The sequence below is a fragment of the Mizuhopecten yessoensis genome, unplaced genomic scaffold, assembly GCF_002113885.1.
Source record: "Mizuhopecten yessoensis strain PY_sf001 unplaced genomic scaffold, ASM211388v2 scaffold431, whole genome shotgun sequence".
NCBI classification, from domain to species: Eukaryota; Metazoa; Mollusca; class Bivalvia; order Pectinida; family Pectinidae; genus Mizuhopecten; species Mizuhopecten yessoensis.
Genome location: NW_018403543.1, coordinates 1,212,092 through 1,236,432, shown reverse-complemented (window position 1 = coordinate 1,236,432; position 24,341 = coordinate 1,212,092). Strand labels below are relative to the sequence as shown.

The 24,341-nt window shown below is 35.6% G+C and overlaps 1 protein-coding gene across 1 annotated transcript; it reads right to left on the bottom strand.

The window, feature by feature from the left end:
- Positions 1-4,366: 4,366 nt before the first annotated feature.
- On the bottom strand, positions 4,367-23,729 carry LOC110449119 (spindle assembly abnormal protein 6 homolog). The gene is made up of 16 exons (XM_021495757.1): positions 23,344-23,729; positions 22,373-22,433; positions 17,660-17,739; positions 17,166-17,270; positions 16,614-16,788; positions 15,928-16,005; positions 15,487-15,606; positions 14,447-14,563; positions 13,240-13,509; positions 12,937-13,080; positions 12,077-12,202; positions 11,554-11,635; positions 10,570-10,679; positions 10,131-10,238; positions 8,597-8,742; positions 4,367-8,327 (listed from the first exon to the last, which is right to left on the bottom strand). Exons 1-16 carry the CDS (start codon positions 23,406-23,408, stop codon positions 8,117-8,119), a joined length of 1,998 nt encoding a protein of 665 aa, XP_021351432.1. The 5' UTR covers positions 23,409-23,729; the 3' UTR covers positions 4,367-8,116.
- Between the last annotated feature and the right edge of the window lie 612 nt (positions 23,730-24,341).

Genomic DNA, 24,341 nt, shown 5'->3' with positions numbered 1-24,341 from the left:
ATCGAGCGTAGATATACCCTCCATAACTTGAAAACAGGGACGCCAGATTTGTTTATACAAGTCGTGTACTTTGAACAAGCTCTATGATAAACTCACATCCTTGTCCGATTTTGAATTTTTCTTTTATTAATGGAATATCAACATCATTACTTCTCCTATCTTCAACATTTACGCACTTGTTCGGAGCATCATGGTTTTCGTAGCACAGACGAACTGACTGAAATAAAGGCTATATCGAGAGATTTTATTTCCTTGTGTGAAACGAGTATCGATGTCTTTGGTTTTGCTCATCAGTCTGCCTTGAGATAACATTGTCTCTAGTTTCTATGATTTTGTCTAGAGTTACATGGTAGGGTGTCGTCAGTGATACAGGAAATACTTCCCCTTCTGTCTTGTCAAAAGACCAAATAGTCGAATGTTACACTGCAAACGTTATATGGCTTCGAGTATCCTCAATTTTCCCAGTCATTGGCAAAATCAGTTTTTATCATTCATTAATAGATATGTAAAGTAGATATGTGTGGATGTGTGTTGATATGATATTCTGTATAATGTACATGTTCTGAAAATCTTGAAAAAAAATAAACATTAAAAAAAAAAAAATGGAACAAGAAATTAGGCTTGAGCAAAATATTCCATGCTTGAGCATGAGAACGGTTTCAAGAATACGGGTCTGGGTCTTATTTACCTTTTTTTCACGTGACGCCGTGCCAATCTTTCCTTTGTCCATATTATGCTAGATATTACTTCGATTTTGAGTTTGTTGTACGGTTTATTTACCACGCACTTAGCTGTCTGTACGCTAGTACACGCAGGTAACGCCACCGAATTTTCAGATAGGTAAATAAAACAAGACACTACTTGTCACACCCCCTTGTCCCCTACCAAGGCCCTACCCTGGACCCACTCCTAGATAAATCATCTCTGGGCAAGGGCTTACACAGCTGTTCTATAGTTTCGTAGCAATGACGAATTAAAGATACATAACAACGATAAAAACAATACCAACAAATGTCTACAATATTTTTTAATGAAGTATAGAAAATATTTGTTTTTAAAATCCTGCTTGGAAGCAAAGTTAAGAATAATCTAATCTCAGCAGACTCCGCACACGAAATATCGTGTGATTCTAATATTCTGCCGTAGCGTAAGGGGACAACAGAGGTAGCCATGAGGATGACAATAGTCTCCAGTACAATCAATATCGCAATGTCTCCATTGTTCTTCAAAATAACCGATATGACAAGATGTCTACAATATTATGATGGCGCAGTCGAAATATTTAAATTGTCGTATAACTGAGCAAAATCGCAAAGATGCATATCAAAATACGCCTGTATGACTAACATATTCATGATTCGTGGACCGAATGATAAAAACAGTAATATACCACTACCCCAATGCCAATACATCATCATACGTGTATTATACTCCAGTAGATGTTAGAGGGTTATCTGATGTATGTAAACAAACGAGTACCCCAAGTCCGTACAATCTTTTAACTCCTAGCTATAGGTGGCTTGGCCAAAAATTACAAGGTCATGTCAATGGTTGTATGTAGGTCACTTAACGTTCCTATCACAATATAAAGTTCGTCGGACGGTGGCAACGATAATATTTAGACTAGTGTTGTGCAATATTGACTAGGTTCAAGTAACGAACTCGGGCACCAGGTCAAAATGAGAAGTCAGCATTATGCAACACATTTAAATACTGACTTGATAAAAATCGAATTCTTAATACTCGAGTACAACGTATCAAGAGTTAACCTTAGTTATCTCTTTTCAGAATGATAAATGTCAAACATACATACAACACTTAGGCAACCATATGAATAACAAATAGGATCGTTTGAATATTTTTTTGTGCTTGCTTTCTCAATACCTGACAATTATATTTGTGTGATTGGCATTGAACAGGTAGGTTGTATCTTCACGTTATTTCGGGAGGGTAGCTTTCAAGCATTCATCCGAATATTCTAGTTTGCCTTCTGATGGAGGGGTATTCGATTAAAACTTTTTTAACAGAGCATATTTTCAAATGTGTACGGATTAATTATTTAGATGTATTGTGTATGTGTGCAGGTTCTCTTCAATTACAGAAATGAATTGGGCCCATTTCACAATTTACTCCAGAACTATAAAAGTTGACAGTAATGCCAAGCCATGTTAAATGTTCGAGACATACATGTAAAGGCCCTGGTTGTTACAATAACCTCGTCAAAGGACCTGGCTGTTGCTGTAATCTTGTATGATGAAGGATCTGGTTTTAACTACATGTATTACTTTATATGATGAAGGACACGGTTATAACTATCATCTTGTTCAAAGAAGGACCTGGTTTTAACTATCACCTTGGATGATGAAGGACACGGTTATAGCTATCACCTTGTTCGATGAAGGACCTGGTTTTAACTATCACCTTGTATGATGAAGGACACAGTTGCTACTATAACTTTGTAAGATAAAGGACACAGTTTTAACTATCACCTTGTTCGATGAAGGACCTGGTTTTAACTATCACCTTGTATGATGAAGGACACGTTTATAACTATCACCTTGTTTGATGAAGGACCTGGTTTTAACGATCGATCACCTTGTATGATGAAGGACACGGTTGTTACTATAACTTTGTTAGAATAAGGACACGGTTGATACTATAACCTTGTTCGATGAAGGACCTGGATGTTACTATTACCTTGTTATATGAAGGACGGTTGTAACTATAACCTTGTTAGATAAATGCCCTGGTTGTTACTATCACCTTGTTAGATAAAGGCCCTGGTTGTTACTATCACCTGGTTAGATAAAGGCCCTGGTTGTTACTATCACCTTTTTAGATAAAGGGACTGGTTGTGACTATAACCTTGTTAGATAAAGGCACTTGTTTTTACTATTACTTTGTTAGATAACGGCCCTGGTTGTTACTGTAACCTTGTTAGATAAAGGCCCTGGTTATTACTGTAACCTTGTTAGATAAAGGCCCTGGTTGTTACTATAACCTTGTTAGATAAATGCCCTGGTTGTTACTATAACCTTGTCAGATAAACGCCCTGGTTGTTACTATAACCTTGTTAGATAAATGCCCTGGTTGTTACTATCACCTTGTTAGATAAAGGCCCTGGTTATTACTGTAACCTTGTTAGATAAAGGCCCTGGTTATTACTATCACCTTGTTAGATAAAGGCCCTGGTTGTTACTATCACCTGGTTAGATAAAGGCACTGGTTGTTGCTATCACCTTTTTAGATAAAGGCCCTGGTTGTTACTGTAACCTTGTTAGATAAAGGCCCTAGTTGTGACTATCACCTTGTTAGATAAAGGGACTGGTTGTGACTATAACCTTGTTAGATAAAGGCCCTGGTTGTTACTATTACTTTGTTAGATAAAGGACACAGTTATAATTATCACCTTGTTAGATGAAGGACGCAGTTATAATTATCACCTTGTTAGATGAAGGACGCAGTTATAATTATCACCTTGTTAGATGAATGACACAGTTATAATTATCACCTTGTTAGATGAAGGACACGGTTATAATTATCACCTTGTTAGATGAAGGACACGGTTATAATTATCACCTTGTTAGATGAAGGACGCAGTTATAATTATCACCTTGTTAGATGAAGGACACGGTTATAATTATCACCTTGTTAGATGAAGGACGCAGTTATAATTATCACCTTGTTAGATGAAGGACAGTTATAATTATCACCTTGTTAGATGAAGGACACGGTTATAATTATCACCTTGTTAGATGAAGGACGCAGTTATAATTATCACCTTGTTAGATGAAGGACGCAGTTATAATTATCACCTTGTTAGATGAAGGACACGGTTATAATTATCACCTTGTTAGATGAAGGACGCAGTTATAATTATCACCTTGTTAGATGAAGGACACAGTTATAATTATCACCTTGTTAGATGAAGGACACGGTTATTACCATCACTTTGCTAGATAAAGTGACCCGGTTTAGATGAAGGCCCAGGTTGTTACCTTGTCCTGCCGTTTACAATTAATGTTATCCTACAATCCATAGAGTGAACGTATCACCAGGCACCTGCTACCAGGTGGAAACACAGCACGGCTGTAATGAACACATCAGCTGTAAAATCTTCAACACTCCGTCTCCTTATCTGAACTGGAGCTGTTTACAGAAACATCATTCTGTACCTAACAGCGTTGCCTAGTTTTGTTTGCATTAGTTACCCAATAGTCTCTTATCGTCAAATTTTGAATTGAACTCGAGAAGTCCACGTCCATAGTCCGACTATAAAAACTAACTTTATTTCCTTAGGCTACTGATTAAAACGTAACGTTAACTTAATATATCCGCAAGCTACTACTCAAAACATAACACCAGCTGAATATTTCAGTCATTTAATGAATAGTACATAATGATACAAACATGCATTTATATTATATGATTATTTACAAAATGTTTAACATAGTTATTGCAAGTTTAACATGTGTCACGTCTCAATATTGTTTCAGTGCAACTAGTTCTGAAATCTGTCATCTCCATCCACATACATGACAATACCAAGACATCATTCTACCCTCAGTGGTCTCTTACCCCTTTTTCACACATGATGGGACATTTTCGAATTTGATGATACAGATTTACATACACAATGCACAATGTATTTGTACCTGTCCAATTTATGGAAATAAATCTATAAAGTGCCTTATGATTACCAGTTAGAGCACTAGCTTTTGTTTGTGAGCTGTTTATATATTGTGCACAACGACCACTGTAAACAGATCCCATGTTATGTGTTGTAGTTATATCAATCATATTACCGATTTTTACACAAAACGCTTACAAAAAGGCCATAACCAGTCATAGAAATTAACGTGCGACAGTAAAATGTGTTCCCCTACATAAGGATGACAGACTTATCTCCCCTCTATGTAAAAGCATCAGTACCTCTAATGCTTTACATTTACATTTTGTTCAATTCAAACAAGTCATGTAAATAAAATACACTAATTATTAAGGTTACTTTTTTCATTTATTATACACCTATATACGCAAATTTTATCTCAAGTTTCTGTTTGGATTCCGATTTATAACTCAGATGAGTGCAAAAATATATAATATTGCATTAAATTATCAAAGTGCAAAAGACAAATTTTAGAATATGTTTCAACCATTTTTTATTTTGGGATACAGTGAAGCCCCATAAAGAAATTTAGAAAGTGAGCAGAAAACCTGTCAAATGCAGTATTAAAGACGATTTGTTTCTATTTCATTTTTTTCTTTAGTGTTAGTTATTTACATAATGATATTTTTTTACATTCCAATATAGTTAGCTTTCCGAAATCTTTTTATATTTAAAAGTTCAATATATTATTTGGCTGTCAGTAACCTATGTCAGACTTTCTTTTTATTTACATACTTTTTTAAACCGTCTGATAAGTAATATGTGATTTTTCGTTAGGGAACCTTTTGGACAAATCTCAATACTGTCCTACAAGGCTATGTATTGTGTTCCTACTAAATGGGTTATCCCAATACTCAGAGACCAACATTAATGAAGACTGCAGTGTTAAGATTAATTAAATAATGACATAGTATTTCAGAAAGAAAATACAATGCACCTCTACAGGAAGTTAACCTTCAATACAGACACCAAGATGTAAATAAAAAGGGATTTATCAGATTTCAGTAACTACACTTTCAGCTTCAAAAAATTAAGTGAAGTTAACGACAGCAGACACAGACCTTTCTACTAGATATGCAATACAGCAATGAAAATTCTGAATAATTCATTTATTAACATTAAAATCAACTGATCAAGACGATAGACATCACAATAGGATGATGGTTGCTACAGTGTTTTATCTGTAGACAAAGACTTTTAACATCACATAGTTAATTATCTGGGTAACATTTGTCATTAACTTTATATAGATTCACTGGGGTTAAAACCAGCCAGATTGGAAATATAGGAATCTTCTCACTAAATCATTATCTCTTTTTTTGAGAACAAATATCAGACATAAACAATGAATTCTTTGGAGAAGATTTCACTGTACCTAAACAAAATGATATCCAACATGGGATCATTCACAGTAGTTTTATCGTATAAGGTCACTTTAATAATTCCAGTTATCAATTCCAATGTATAGCGTATCATCTCAACAGAGTTTCTCCCATCCTAGATACTCCGGAGTTATGCTAACTTTCGCTCCCTGCACTCCTGGAATATGTCATAGCAAAATTGAAGGCAGGTAGCTAGCTATTTGATTGGTCTTGGTGAAAAAACCTGACCAATTTAAGGTTAATACATGTCCTTTGAAAATTATAAAGGAGCGACACCCGACATCAAAGCCAGTAAATTTTACTGTTACAGGAGCGCGAGATTCTTTTGATGCACATCAAAGGATCAAAACTAGTTTTCTGGTCTCATCCACAAGGTGGTGCACACTGAGCCTTCAATTTTGCTAGGACATATTCCAGGGGTGTAGAGGGCGAAAGTGAACGTAACCTTTGGAGTATTGAAGATGGGATTTTCCAGGTAGGCACATATTGGGAGGCAGAAAGGCATTTTCTTGTGATTTTAAACCCAATCCATTTAACACAATTTAATTTTAACCTCTCCCTGCTATATATTGTAACGATAATTCAGCACTATATATTTTTAATGAAATGAAATTCAAGTAAACACCATTCATCCCGTCGTCAGATACCCACGGCTAAATTCGCTCCGCTACCGAGTACTCACTCATCACTGACGAGCGAGTAGCGGAGCGAAACTAGCCGTGGATATCCGACGATGCATCCATCCATCAATTAATTTGTTCACTTTGTCAAATTTTCAAACTGAACCACATCAGAAAAGACTGAGGTAGGACTGTGGCCATCAACAGCTGTGTATGGATCGTGCTGTTTGTAACTTGTTATTGCTACCAATGATCAGTAACCGAGATCTGACCATCACTTAAGGATCCCTGTACCACTGCCAAAAACTGTAACTATGCCAGGGAAAGTTTTTCTTTGACACAACTAAAATTTTGATAAATCATTTCTGAAAAGATTTTTTTTTTTTTAATGATTTTTATGAAAAAGTATTAGAGATTTCAACAAGAGTTGTGAGTGTTTAAATGCAATGGGGTTTTTAGACCAGAATCCAATTCCAATCATTATATTCTTAGTCTATAACCAACTGCGCTATCTTTAGACCAGAATTAAACTCCAATCATTATATTGTGGTCTAACTAACTGCCAGAGCTAGCAGCTGGTCAACAGTGCTACACATACCCTGGCCCAGTCAAGCTAAAGGGCAAGTTCAGTCATCAACCATTTACCATAGTTTGGCTATTACACCTAATGTACTTACACATGCTGGTAAGCAACAACCAATCACTGCCTTGCTTTCAAATAATCACGCCTGTGCAGACGACCACTAGTTGCTCTGGTCCGACTTAAGGAAAACTGTAGGTTGTACTATAGTGGCCAGGAATGGGCACCGTAACTTCTTGTTAATAAAGTGAGAGTGATCGTACTCTAGTTAGACCACAGTCACTATAGTTTGTGATCAAACTCGCCCATAATTTCATCCAAAGCGAAATTAAGAGGAGACTACTGTATGTGCAAATAACTGAAGTTGAAGTTTGTAATGTTTTGTCTGCAATGGGACAGGGATCCTCAATACAGTTACTGTCACTTTGCAATCAAATATTTAGGACATCTAGTACAACCAGCACTATAGGGTAATTCACTTGCATGTGATACGCAACTCATTAACAATTAGAGTTGCTTTATCTGACACAAAGTTTGTGTTATCTTTCACACATTTGCACTTTAATATTGTGAAGTATAGGCTTTCACAGAATTTTAAAAATACAAAATGTACAAAGATTCAGATTTGTGCTGAGGTTAAAAATATGCACTGAGTATTTTTTGTTATCAGAATTGAAAGTACACATGCCAGATATAAATATCCATCATGTTAACAATTTTATTGAAATAGTCAAGATCAAGAATATTTGACAATTATTTCAATATTGTCATGTATGAAAGAATGATGCTAAAACAAGTGATTTGTGCATATTTCAAATTTTTCTATATTTTAAATGGACATGTGTTGCTACCGAAACAAAATGTGTCAGGACATCTTCTGGCCGGGAAAGTAAGCTGACGCTAACGGTGGTTGCGAAGTCCTGGGCACGATGCCATGCTGGCTGAGTCGGATTGAATTTGCAGGAGGTACAACACTGGACTGTATTGGAGGTGGAGATCCAGAATGGTGGACGAGGCCCCGTAACGGAATAGCGTCATCACGCTTCTGTAGGAATTTAGGGTCTAAAGGAGGATCACTATAAAAAGAAAATAACTCAAAAATAAACAAATTGTGTATTACACTGACAACACCAAACAAAAGCTATCCTGGCATTTATTATGACACTGAACAGAGCAGGTCATGCTTTCTGTATCATTAACTACATCAAACATTACCTATTCAATGAATAGTAAGAAATATAGACCGTACAAAAGTTTATGTTTGAAGTTGATCTTATTTAACAATTTTGAAAGCAGTCAATTATATGTATCTATCTGTTTTTCTTTTTTTTTGTTTGCTACCTACTTTTCCTTATCTCCCCCTGAGCCTCCCGACCCCGGAGAGTGGTGCGGTCTGATCTCCTCGGGGATGGGAACAGGTGCCATCTTCCCTTTGCCTGGTAAGGGTTGGGGCAGTCCACTTTTCCTGGGGTTTCCAGGGTTATATTGTATCTGTAAAACAGCAGTGAGTTGGTATGACTTCTTCAGGATTACGTTTAAGGATTGAAAAGCATAAATCCTGTTGCTTACAACATATGGCTGTGACACACAGGAGCACCTCTTGCAGAAAACATTATTTGCAACTATGTTCATACTATCAAAAAACATTTCAGAATATGAATTTCCAACTTCATATTTACATAAACAAGAGTATAAACAAGAGTACTGTAGGGCGGAACAATATACGCCCGTGGAATGCCATATAGTGGTATTGTTACTGAAATAAACAAAGGGCAATAACTTTTGGAAATATTGTCGAATCAAAATTCTTTTAAGGGAGACACAACTTCATATCATGATTATAATGTATACCAAGTTTCAAAGAGATCGGTCGAAAAATGTAGGAGATTGCCGGACAAACAAAAGTTTACGCCAGACGGACGGACAACCCCATACCATAATACTCCCGTCAAAATTTGACGAGCGTATAAAAACAAGCAAAATCTATTCATCGTTAAAAAGAAATTGTTACTACATGTAGCAGGGTAATATGAAGCGATCCAAACCGAATGATTTCAGAAAACACTTGTTATGTTCCCTTAAGTTGTTGAGGTAATGAGTTCACTTTCAAACAAGTTAAACAGTCAACTGACCTACTTCTGCAAATGTACAGATATGCAGGTTGGCTAAAGCAAGCAACATTTGAACTGATATTCTTGTATCAAATATTTCGGAAAATCAGAAGCCATAGCAGCAAACTTGAAAAGTATGAAAACTGAAACTTCAAAAGTTAGTTATTTGATAAAAACATAAATGTTATGTATCATTCCTATATGAGCCTTATATGTAATTTGTAGTCAATTAGAGGTCACAGTGCACATGTGGCCACCTACGAGCTTGGATCAAGAAAAAATCTTCGCAATCTACACATTCATTACCAATCATGATTAATGAGAAATATCAGTTTAATCAGCCCATTAGAATATGAGGTCAAGCTTTACACAGCTTTTCAAACTGGAGGCTGTGGCAGCCATACAAACTGGAGACTGTGGCAGCCATACAAACTGGAGGCTGTGGCAGCCATACAAACTGGAGGCTGTGGCAGCCATACATACTGGATATCTGATCACCCCATAAAGTATGAACACTTCCTCAGGGCGATGTCAGTAACATTTCCATTATAAATCATTAAAATTTCTTCTGTACAAGTATTTCAGATGAAGTTGAAAAGTTAAACGTTTATGTCTGATAAAGGAAAACAGACCTACAAGAACCCCAACAAGTCACTATTTTGTATGCAATATTTCTTAACAGGAAGCTCATTTTGAATCGGTTTTGCCTGTAACTGAATGTTGGGGCAAACATATATCATACATATTGTTAGAGTATATATTGTGTACCTGTTGATGCCTGTGTGGGTTTGGGTAGGACCTTGGCATGGCCACACCCATACTGTGACTCTCAGGATGGGACCCTTGGGACCCGTAGCTAGAGGTACTATAATTATGCTGCCAAAACAAAACAAACAACATATGATTACTATATCATATTTTAGGCATTCATCTATTAAAATAACATCAGAATATTTTTCTTAATGAAAGCACTTTACTTATATTATACATTAATACAGCAGACATCATACCCTATATTTCTCTCGGGACAATTATTATTTATTATTATTTATTGCAACTTTCAAAAGTTCAATTTGATACCAGACTTCATAATTGCCAATGAAAATATAATAGCACATCGTTGCTTTACATACGGCAGCTGCAATAAGCATTGATGTTAGGGTTGGGTAACTACTAAAATATATAATGTCTATGAGGAATCACCTACCATGGCTGAGGAAGGCCTGAAGTTGGTGGTAGCACCTGGCATCTCAAACATACCCACCCTCTGATGGTTTACCTGGGTCTCATTGATCTGTTTATTCAACCACTGTATCACTGGAACCAACAAATTTAAACATTTTTTTTAGACATTTTGAAAAAATCAAAACGAACATTTACTTCATTTACGTCATACACCAATTTGTTTTTAATAAAATGTTATCCATTTTTAGATAGAGTACACTTCAGTATGAAATATGAATAAATATATATATAACATACAATTGTTATTATCTGTATGTAGTATTACCTAGATTCATATTTTTAGATAGAGTACACTTCAGTATGAAATATGAATAAATATATATAAAATCATCCTTGATATCCAGGGGTTACGCTCACTTTCGCTCTCTACACCCCTGGAATATGTCATAGCAAAACTGAAGGCACGAAGATAGCTGTTTGATTGGTCTCGGTCAAAAAAGCCTGACCAATCGCTAGGCTAATATCTGTCCTTTGAAGATTACAAAGATATTCACGACTTCAAAGGCTGTCAATTTTTCCTGTTACCTGACCGGCGATATTCTTTTGATGTACATCAAAGAATCAAACTAGTCTTCCTGTCTCATCAACAAGGTGGCTCACACCGAGCATTCAATTTTGCTATGACATATTCCAGGGGTGTAGAGAGCGAAAGTGAGCGTAACCCCTGGACATCGAGGATGATATAAAATATAATCGTTATTATCTGTACGTAGTATTACCAGAAAGATTTATAAAGACCAATATAGTTATCACCACATTCAAAGTCACGACTGACAGAGCGTGCAAACCCTATAACCCCCTCCAGCAGTATCAAAGGGAGACAAGTATGAGTGTCGTCCAATTATTACTTGGAAAGTTACCCAATTAAGATTCAGAAAACAGGAAAACAGGAACAACCTGTTATGTAATACACAAAATAATAAAGCTTAAATATAGAACTACAAACCGTTTTCATTTGTTTTCAGTAACTGGCGGCTTTCTTCTAACTTTTCCATTGTTCCTTTGAGATTCTCATTCAATTTAACATTCTGAAAATAATCAAAGAATAACACTTGAATAATTAAGATGATTTAATATCATATACAACAATCATTGTCCCAAACCTTGTTATTACTGTAAATTACTTTTTCTTTTGCAAATTTTATTCAAATTGAAAATCTTAAAGTATTTCAAATTATATCAAATACCAATTAAAAATTTTATTATGTAAAGAATGTGCAAGAAAAAAAATTGCTCCATTCATATAAAAGGCTGGTACATTATGCCAAATGCAGAATAGGAAAAGCTAAATGTGTTGTGCAAAATTTGAATGTTTAATTTAAAAGGTAAAATTTGATCACATGATTTTAATGGCCGAAATATATATATACATGGAGTAACAAGGTTACCGCGAGCGGTANCTTCCTTTTAAAATGAGGATCTGGGAACAAGAAACCTGCTTCAATGAGGTACCAATAAACTAAATTTACCTCTTCTGTTGTTTGTTTGAGATTGGCCTTTGTTGAGGCGAGATCCTGTCGGAGGCGTTCCAACTCCTGGTCCTTCTCCCCTAGTAATTTTTCTTGTTCTGTAGCTATCTGATTTCTCAGTTTAATCTACAACATAGTCAGCAAACGTTTGTAATGTCAAGAATAGCGATGATCTTCTTGTGAAATTTATACTCTCTATATTACATTCATATATTGTATTTTCTCATAGTAACACCCCTGATCTAAAAGATGCCCCCCTCCCTCTTTTTCAAAAAAACCCACATTGATGCTGGAATTATCCTACCTGCTGTGTTGAAACCAAAAATAACTCCAAATTCAAGACAAAACATGACCATATACTAGGTAACATTTCAACTTGATCTTTCACAAAAAGACAAGTTTATATCATTAATCCCACATGGTCCTTTAAACCATAGGTGTCAACCTCTGAAACCTACAATGAGGGAATGAGGGAGCTCGAGAAAGTGTGTGAAATGCGACTAAAACTGCTTTGCTTAATTTATCTTTCTCTTTTTATCATATTTCCCTTTTTATCAAAATAACTCCAAAAAGCATTCATTTGATTCAGACACACCTGTTATGATCATCACACAAACCCTGCTGTAACGAGGAGATCATTTGACAACAGGATGTAGATTCTGAGTTTGTGTCAGTTTACACTTGAATGAGTGAGATTGGTAAACTTTGGTGAAACCTCCAAATGAGGGAGGGTTGACAGCTATGATATTAAAACAACACAGAAATATTGGAACAAAGATGAAATTTGGTCTATAATTGGTCTTAGTGTGGACCAGGTGGTCAATCCTGGAAATAATCAACTTCCACAACATTGATTTTACCTTTGCATGATAATTTTTAATCTCTCCTTGTAGTTTCTTGATGATCTCATTGCCTTTCATCAGTTCCTCTGCCATGGCTCGTACTTTGTGTTCCAGTTTGTGGATATCTTTAGATTTGTAGTCCACCTCGTCCTCAAATTTTCTCTGAAAAGAGGGTACAGAAGACAATATGAAGTGAAAATGTCATTATGATCCAACACTTTAAATGATATTTTATATATAACTGTATAAAGTGTTCTTCAGTCTAGTTAGTCTACAGACAAAAACAGATAGAAGCCTAAAAAATCAAGTTTCAGCACTTACCTTTTGGTCTTGTTCAGACCCCAAGAGATCAGTTGATCTTGTAATGACCTGCTCTTTGTCCTTGACTTCCTGTTCGAGGACGGCCACACGGGTACTAAGTTGATTGACGAGTTTCTCCTGTTCGTGGTAGTCTCCATCAAGGGTTGTGTTCTGTTTCCTCAGACTCTGCAACTCTTGTTTGGCTCGTAAATGCTCCTCCTCCAAAGCCGACAACTTGGACTTCATTTCCCGAATACTTGACTCTGACTTGTACTTACGGTCTAATAAATCCTACAAGAAAATATAGAAAACAGATTGTCGTAAATATACATTGACTATACTCATAGATTTTCTTAGGGTGAATTCAGGGCTTATAAAGGCCCCTTCCCCTATATAATGTCTGCCAAAATCAATGCAAAAATCACATTACTTTCACAAAATCATGCTTTTTGCGGGTGATATTATCCCAAAGACACAAGGCACAGACCGCTGGGAAAGGGAGGTAGAAAACTCAGTTAATGCCTAATTATAAGACATATTATAAACTAAATATGTGTGCTTAAAAGGAAGAGGGATATTTTACCAAAGACTTCTGACAGATCAAAAAAACAATTTTGATGTTAAATGTTGGTAAAGTTCCATTTATATACCAAAGACACTTAGACCATGAATAAACTTCTGAGATAACAGTGAGTATTATAGAAGTCTATATGTCTAGGGCTATTTCAAAATCAACACATTGCAAGGTTGGAGATTTGTTTGGAATCCAATATTACCTACATTTTCTTTTTCCATGTCAAACTACATATGTTCATTGTAAACCAATATACTATTAAATAAACCATTCCTGCCCCCCTCCCTAACTCGACAACCCACACACAAATATCCATACCTGGTATTTTTTCAGTACATATTCCTATGGCTTTTGAATAATAATGAGAAATGACAGTCTTTTCTGTACAGTATATTCTTCATATTACTTTGGAGTAGTAATGAAAAACAGCTGTATCTTTCTTTATACTGCTAGGACTTTTGAATAATAATAAGAAATGACTTATTTTTTCTGTACACCGTTATGTCTTTTCTGTACACTGCTATGTGAGTGATGGGGTTTACCCCGGATCTGTCTACCATTCTTTATATTAAAATTAGTTTCAATATGTGATGAGCAGTTGGGCCTCTGAAGAGTTCTTCCCATCCCTATAACTCATTCTGAAACAGCTGTTACCTTATTGGAACCTTCAAACTCATATAACTTGGATTCCATTTGTTTAACTATTTTCATATGAGCCTGTTCCATATCCTTGCGATCACGGTCTTGTTTCTGCTGAAAGTTGCTTTGCATCTGAAAAAAACAAGACCTGTAATGAGTAATCTTCAATCATATTGTGTTTCCTTTTCTTCATAAGTTTCAGGATGTCTGATTTTAATTTCAAGTTCAAATTTTCTTTTCAATAAATGAACATTTAAATATTACAAATATTAAGGCTATGGGAAAGAATTGCAAATGATCTTAAACATGACACTAAAGTATCTTACAAAACTCTTATACGAATAAGATTCATCAGTTTGGTATGATTGATAAAGGCATTTACACTCTTTGCTTGACAAAGGAAACAGATATTTTCGATTTGTCATCGTGTCTTTGACTAATACTTATGTAAATCGTATCGCTCCATCTGTTAAAAGGAAACAGACACTTTCGAAAGGTCGCAAAAGAAGTTTTCAATTCCTGCTTGTGTTCAAAACAAATTTAGCCTTTATTACAAAACTTGTGTTTGTTTGAATGTTTATATACAACCCATCAATATGAATAGCTGGGTGATTACATCAGGATCAACATGCATATTAACCCTTTTTCCAATTAATTCCAATATAATCCATACCTCTCCAAACCTGGTCTGGATAATCTGTTTGTTTCATTTAAATTCAGTACAAATGAAGAAAAAAAATATTGCACAGTTTGCATTCTTGCAATGCCATTTAAAAAAAAATAAAAATTGGTCCTTAGTCCAACACAATATTTGTTACACAATAAACCAGATATCAATAATATATAAATATTGTAATATCAGATATACCCAGACCTTCAACCGGATCACGATCTACACATTTCAATGTAAACCAAAACTCTGTAATCTGACAACCTGGCTATTAACACTGAAATACTATTCCTTGAGAAATAGAGTTTAAATGTAATGTTGGCAGTCGTGAACAGACTTTTATCATCAGATTCATTCTATCAAAGTATGACATAGAAAACGATACCTGCAGAGTTTTCTCCTTTTCTGTAGCCATCTCATGTTTGTGTCTGGCCGAAAGGTCAGTCATTCTAGCTGTCCACTCCGCCTTCAAATGGTCCAGCTCTATAGACTTAGATGACAGCGTCTGTAGTAAAATAAAGGGTGTCAATGAAAAGTGGAGTTTGGATGATGGATTGTATTACTATAACTGTGTGAATGGAATTTGTTTTTGATCAAAAGTTTATAAACTACAACTTTTTCTAATTTTACTAAACACAGACTTTCCTTTGGAAATGAATAACTGGGATTTACCACATGATGTCAGATGATGTCACTAGTTGTATCAGGTAATAGACTAAACACCCAGTTTAACGATATTTTCTACACAACATATTTAAAGCGCATTTATATTAATATTAATACATGTGTTTGAGTACTAACTGTGCTATAACAGGAAGGTACCAACCTCCTGTGTCTGATGTAACTTGTGGTTGAGGTCAGCATCTGTGTGCTCTAATCTCTGCTGTAGCAACGCATTGGTGTCCTATTAAGGAAAAAAACAAAACATCAGTGTAATATATATACTGATATTTTCATATCAAAGTAAAAAAATGTCTTTATTTTTTCCCCAGGTAAAATATCACAGACTTATAAGAATTGCATAGCTTTGGTGTTTGGCCTGGGAAATCGATTCAAAACAGGCTAAATAAACTGAATCAAGACCTATAGCTTTACTAGATATCTCTGTAATCAAAATTAATTTATTGAACTATGTATCACTTTATGTAACAGTGACTAACCTCTTATCCAATTGTTGGACTGAAGCTACAATCTGTACCCCTGGTCACAATACACAATCCTTAACTCATTCACCCCTGAAATTTCATAATGAAGCATTCCAACATTTGAACTGGAATGGTTTAAATGTGTCTTCAAGGGTGAATGAATTAATTTTACAACAGCCTGTTCCAATATGAATTGGGAAAATATAGAAATATTTTTTTTATTGAAATTGGGAAGATATTCCTCACTTTCCCTTCATATTGGGAAAATCAACACTTTTTAACCAGGGGAAGCAGCCTGTATTCGGCTGTAAAACTAGGCAAAAACAATTCCTGAGTCAAAGCACAAAGTTATCGTGTAATTAATTACTCTTAGCTGCTTCAGGCAATCTGCTAGGTACTTCTTTACATCAGAATCAGTGCCTGGGAAGAACTTGAGACTGAGGTGGGTGAGGTGTTTGAATGGATTAGTCTCTATCACGTTCAGCACAGACATAGTTCTGTCACCACTCACAGAACTCTGAGACACGAAATGGAGCACAAATCTGAAATGGATCAAAGTTAATTCAATTGTTACATTCAAGATTCAAGATTCAAGAAGCTTTATTTAACGTCGCATATACATGTACATACTGATAGTTTTTCTTTCTCCGAATTTTCAAGTTTGATTCATGATATCTACATATATTATATCTACATATATATATTCTGTGTTTTCATTGGTAAGCCATATCAAATCTAAATTGTGTTAACATATTTGTTTTCTTGCAAGCCTTCAACTTTCTTAAAGAAAATGATGTGTGGTCATGCATGTTTAAAGACTGATTATATATAATTAACACAACTTTGTTGTGATTTCAGTGTTACTTAAAATTTTCAAAATCTGATATCATCATATTACATGTACAGCATGAATACATACTTGGGCATTTCCTTGTGTTCCTCCCGTAAACACATATCCAAAAGATCAATAAATTTCTGAGGGAAAGCTCCAAAATCTACCAACAGGCCCTGTTGTGTTTTTAAACTGTGAAAAAAAAGGAACAACATAATAATTTATAACACTTTTCGGGATAATTTCAAAATGTTTTAACTTCTTAAAACGGTCTGCAACCTTTAATCTCTTTTTGTTAGTATTTAGATAAACAGGAAAGAAACTTTTGTATACCAGCAGAAAAGTGGTGGAACAGTACCTTTAAATTCCATATCTCGATTCAAATATATATATAAATATACATACAAGATAATCTTTAATATGTTCCTGGTGTTGTGAGTGATTCTAATGAATGAATTTGAATTCCAAACAACATTGATAATATGCATAATGAGGAAAGTCTAATATAGTGGGTTTTCTCTCTCTATTTTTTAATATACAGGTAATTTTAATTTGTTGCTGAAATTGGACCATTAAATTACCTCTGGAAATCTTCTTCTCCTATACGCAGAGTGTATAAAAAGAATAGGTCTTTTTCATCTGTCATTTTAACAACCAGTTCCTGTCAATATAAAAAAGGACAAATATTTAACATTTATTTTAAACAAAACAATGAATTATAATGACAGCTTGAATAGAACATATTATTTGAATATTGTACAGTAAATATATATAATTTGACTGGCTAAGGCTATTTGGAATATGTCTTAATATTGATTTTGATGTACTGTTATTGAATTTATTGAAGTAACATTAGGTACTAAAATTTTGTTAATGGGAATATATTTTCACAACAAGCAGTACAACAAGTATATTACAGCCTACCCTCGGCAGTAAGTATATTACAGCCTCAACAGTAAGTATGTTACAACCTCAACAGTAAGTATGTTACAGCCTCAACAGTAAGTATGTTAGTCTAGACAGTAAGTATGTTACAACCTTGACAGTAAGTATATTACAGCCTCGACAGTAAGTATATTACAGCCTTGACAGTAAGTATATTACAACCTCGACATTAAGTAAATTACAGCCTTGACAGTAAGTATGTTACAGCCTCGACAGTAAGTATATTACAGCCTAAACAGTAAGTATGTTACAGCCTCGACAGTAAGTATGTTACAGCCTCAACAGTAAGTATGTTACAGCCTCAACAGTAAGTATGTTACAGCCTTGACAGTACGTTTGTTACAGCCTCAACAGTAAGTATGTTACAGCCTCAACAGTAAGTATGTTACAGTTTCGACAGTAAGTATGTTACAGCCTTAGAAGTAAGTGTATCACAGCCTACCCTCAGTTGTAAGTATATTACAGGCTCAACAGTAAGTGTATTACAGCCTGCCCTCGGTTGTAAGTATATTATAGCCTCAACAGTAAGTGTATTAAAGCCTGCCCTCGGCAGTAAGTATATTACAGCCTGCCCTCGGTTGTAAGTATATTACATCCTCAACAGTAAGTATATTACAGCCTCGACAGTAAGTAAATTACAGCCTCAACATTAAGTATTTAACAGCCTCGATAGTTAGTATATTCGACCTCAACAGTAAGTATATTACAGCTTCAACAGTAAGTATATTACAGCCTCGACATTAAGTGTATTACAGCCCTAAAAGTAAGTATGTTACAGCCTCAACAGAATGTATATTACAGCCTTGACAGTAAGTATACTACAGCCTCGACATTAAGTATATTACAGCCTCAACATTAAGTATATTATAGCCTTGACATTAAGTATGTTACAGCCTCAACAGTATGTATATTACAGCCTCAACAGTAAGTATGTTACAGCCTCGACAGTACGTATGTAACAGCCTCCACAGTAAGTATGTTACAGCCTCAACAGTATGCTACAGCCTCGACAGTAAGTATGTTACAGCCTCGACAGTAAGTATGTTACAGCCTCGACAGGAAGTATATTACAGCCTCAACAGTAAGTATGTTATGGCCTCAACAGTAAGTATGTTACAGCCTCAACAGTATGTATATTACAGCCTCAACAGTAAGTAAATTACAGCCTCAACAGTAAGTATTTAACAGCCTCGACAGTAAGTACATTACAGCCTCAACAGTAAGTATATTATAGCCTTGACATTAAGTATACTACAGCCTCAACAGTAAGTATGTTACAGCCTTGACAGTACGTTTGTTACAGCCTCAACAGTAAGTATGTTATGTTACAACCTTGACAGTAAGTATATTACAGCCTCAACATTAAGTATGTTATGGCCTCAACAGTAAGCATGTTACAGCCTCGACAGTACGTATGTTACAGCCTCGACAGTCCGTATGTACCAGCCTCCCCAGTAAGTATGTTACAGCCTCAACAGTACGTATGTAACAGCCTCCACAGTAAGTATGATACAGCCTCAACAGTAAGTATATTACAGCCTTGTCAGTAAGTATATTACAGCCTCGACATTTAGTGTATTACAGCCCTAAAAGTAAGTATTTTACAGCCTCAACAGAATGTATATTACAGCCTTGACAGTAAGTATATTACAGCCCTGACAGTAAGTATATTACAGCCTCAACAGTATTTAACAGCCTCGACAGTAAGTATATTACAGCCTCAACATTAACTATGTTACAGCCTCAACAGTAAGTATATTAAAGCCTTAGCAGTAAGTGTATCACAGCCTACCCTCAGTTGTAAGTATACTACAGCCTTAACAGTAAGTATGTTACAGCCTCGACATTAAGTATATTACAACCTCAACATTAAGTATATTACAGCCTCGACAGTAAGTATATTACAGCCTCTACATTAAGTGTATTACAGCCCTAAAAGTAAGTATTTTACAGCCTCAACAGAATGTATATTACAGCCTCGACAGTAAGTATGTTACAGTCTCAAGTAGGTTACAGCCTCGACAGTAAGTATGTGACAGCCTCGACAGGAAGTATATTACAGCCTCAACAGTAAGGATGTTATGGCCTCAACAGTAAGTATGTTACAGCCTTGACAGTAAGTATATATTACAGCCTCATGAACAGTAAGTATTATTAAAGCCTGCCCTCGGCAGTAAGTATATTACAGCCTCGACATTGAGTATATTACAGCCTCAACAGTAAGTATTTAACAGCCTCGACAGTAAGTATATTACAGCCTCAACAGTATTTAACAGCCTCGACAGTAAGTATATTACAGCCTCAACAGTATTTAACAGCCTCGACAGTAAGTATATTACAGCCTCTACATTAAGTGTATTACAGCCCTAAAAGTAAGTATGTTACAGTCTCAACAGAATGTTTATTACAGCCTTGACAGTAAGTATATTACAGCCCTGACAGTAAGTATATTACGGCCTCGACATTAAGCATATTACATCCTCAACATTAAGTATATTACAGCCTCGACAGTAAGAATATTACAGCCTCAACATTAAGTATATTATAGCCTCAACAGTAAGTGTATTACAGCCTGCCCTCGGTTGTAAGTATATTACATCCTCAACAGTAAGTATATTACATCCTACCCTCGGCAGTAAGTATATTACAGCCTCGACAGTAAGTATGTTATGGCCTCAACAGTAAGTATATTACAGCCTTCCCTCGGCAGTAAGTATATTACAGCCTCGACATTAACTATATTACAGCTTCAACAGTAAGTATGTTACAGCCTCGACAGTACTTATGTAACAGCCTCCACAGTAAGTATGTTACAGCCTCAATAGTATGCTACAGCCTCGACAGTAAGTATGTTACAGTCTAGACAGTAAGTATATTAAAGCCTTGACAGTAAGTATATTACAGCCCTGACAGTAAGTATATTACAGCCTCGACATTGAGTATATTACAGCCTCAACATTAAGTAAATTACAGCCTCAACAGTAAGTATTTAACAGCCTTGACAGTAAGTATACTAGTCTCGACATTAAGCTCAACAGAATGTATATTACAGCCTTGACAGTAAGTATACTACAGCCTCGACATTAAGTATATTACAGCATCAACAGTAAGTATGTTACAGCCTCGACAGGAAGTATATTACAGCCTCAGCAGTAAGTATGTTATGGCCTCAACAGTAAGTATGTTACAGTCTCGAGTATGTTACAGCCTCAACAGTAAGTATGTTATGACCTCAACAGTAAGTATGTTACAGCCTCGACATTAAGTATATTACATCCTCAACATTAAGTATATTACAGCCTCGACAGTAAGTATATTACAGCCTCTACATTAAGTGTATTACAGCCCTAAAAGTAAGTATTTTACAGCCTCAACAGAATGTATATTACAGCCTCAACAGAATGTATATTACAGCCTCAACAGAATGTATATTACAGCCTCGACAGTAAGTATGTTACAGCCGCGACAGGAAGTATATTACAGCCTCAACAGTAAGGATGTTATGGCCTCAACAGTAAGTATGTTACAGCCTCAACAGGAAGTATATTACAGCCTCGACAGTAAGTATGTTACAGCCTCGACACGAAGTATATTACAGCCTCAACAGTAAGGATGTTATGGCCTCAACAGTAAGTATGTTACAGTCGCGAGTATGTTACAGCCTCAACAGTAAGGATGTTACAGCCTCAACAGTAAGTATGTTATAGCCTTGACAGTAAGTATATATTACAGCCTCATGAACAGTAAGTATATTATAGCCTTGACAGTAAGTATATTACAGACTCGACATTAAGTATATTACAGCCTAAACATTAAGTATATTACAGCCTCAACATCAAGTATATTACAGCCTCAACAGTAAGTATTTAACAGCCTTGACAGTAAGTATACTAGTCTCGACATTAAGCTCAACAGAATGTATATTACAGCCTTGACAGTAAGTATATTACAGCCCTGACAGTAAGTATATTACAGACTCGACATTAAGTATATTACAGCCTAAACAGTAAGTATGTTATAGCCTTGACAGTAAGTATATTACAGCCTCGACATTAACTATATTACAGCCTCAACAGTAAGTATGTTACAGCCTCGACAGTAAGTATATATTACAGCCTCATGAACAGTAAGTATGTTATAGCCTTGACAGTAAGTATATTACAGCCTCAACATTAAGTATATTAAAATCAAATCATTTTGAAACTACCCACATGATGTAGTATGTAGTGAAATCATCAACACTTTATATTATAAATTTGCCAATAAGTACATTGCATTGTGAGGTGCACTATTTCAAATTATCAATATTGAATGTCCTAGCTGTTATGCAAACATTTGATGCTACAAACCTTTTTATGTAACGGTGAAGATATAGTCTGCAGCTCCATCTTTAGCTGTACATACATACGTCTGAAATATTCAAATAATATTACATGTGACAAAAATCCCTGTATGTTGATCTATAATATCATCTCTGTTATCAGCTCTGAGCACTGCAGCATTATATGTAAAATAATAATGTTTGCGGATAATTTCTGAGTTAAAAAGAAATTCCCTCTAGCCAAAGCTAGTAATTAAGGCGACTTAAACACTGTACAGCGCATTTCCTTTACACTTCTCCCTGTTTTCCAAGTCTTTGAATTTGAAGTCAGCCACAACCAATATTCATTTGCACCTTACTGTGTGTTCTCCCCTGGCTTGATCAATCAGGAGGATCACTGCTCAACGGCACCAGTTTGAAATAGGAAGGAACTTTGAGGAAGTATATAGAGTGAAGAATATGTGTTGATCACCGACGCTCAAATCCATGATCTAAGACTGAGCTGAAGGGAATTTTCCCTTTACCCGAAGCTAGTTAGGCAACGTTGTCACTCTGTACAACGCATATATCCTTTACACAAACCTTAGGATGGGGCTAGCGCTCTATGCCACGCCCCTGTGTACACACACACACACACGGGTGCTCGGGTTCTGGAATATATGTGATATAATCGCACCCACTAGATATCGCACCCCCTTATACTAATAAATCATATATTGGTATAAAGGGGTGCGATATCTAGTGGGTGCGATTATATCACATATATTCCAGAACCCAAGCAGTTGTACAAGACTAATGATGCTCATCCAATAATACTTAGTTTTTTGTACGAGTGTTAGAGTTAATTACAAAACATTGTAACATGTTACTTGATCTACACAGTCAATGACAGTATCATGATATCCTCGGTATCCTCAATCCAAATTAAAACTGTCAAATAGAATATATTTTAGTTAAATAGAATATATTTTAGTTTTTACATTCTATAATATCACTTACCTATCCTCACGGTCCGGACATTTGAATACTACCGGTAATTTTTTCGTAAACAGTTCGTCTGCCATTGTAAATGTCTGTATACATACACACAATAAGTTAAAACAACAATATGAAGCAGCTAATGTCAATTACTCATAGTTATAGTCTTGACAGGTTCACAACGGTATTTTCGATCATGGTAATAAGTCTGACTTTGTTCTTTGGGTTGGGTTAAGATTTCCGTGACACATGATGGTGGTCGATGTCATACAAAATCAGAACACAATCTTCAGATATGTGAAGACATGCGCCGTAAAAATAACCAGAAACCTTCCAATGCAATTGTCCCCTTGTCGAGATGTTCTGACATGTTTAAGTCGCCCGCTCGGTAATATGTATATTACAGATTCGCACATAAATAAAATCTGAAACGAAACTGATTAAAATTATTTTTATTGATATCGATGCAGTCAATAAAGAAATACGATAAATTTTAAATGTTGCCTAAAATACGATATTTAATCAATTATATTAATATCTATTCTGTATGTTAATAAAATAGATTGAAAAGCATTTCACTTTTCAGCACAGTTTTCCAGAACAAATCATAAGTTATAAAATTAAGCGGGAATAATTTGAACATGACCTGGCGGTCTGGGATTCACGAAAAATTTCAACTTAGATTTTTAACAAAATTTCCACATAGAAAAAGCAATGAAAATGTCTTGACTTTAGCTCAGGAATGTTCACGATAACAGGGTCCGTCTGCAATCCTTTGGGGTAGCGTTTAAGCTTCATTATTGTACGCTAAGGACCAATCTTCACATGCGCTGATTATCAAAACCGCGGAATTAGATTAGACAACTTATATAAACACTCTTGTTGATCCGGATGATAGCGCGCGAAACCGGAGTATCCGGAGAAAACCCACAGGTGACCCCATACTTGTTCACGTCTGATCGGGGAATCGAACCCTGGCCGCATTGGTAAAAAGTTCCTGTGTATCATTTTTATAAAGC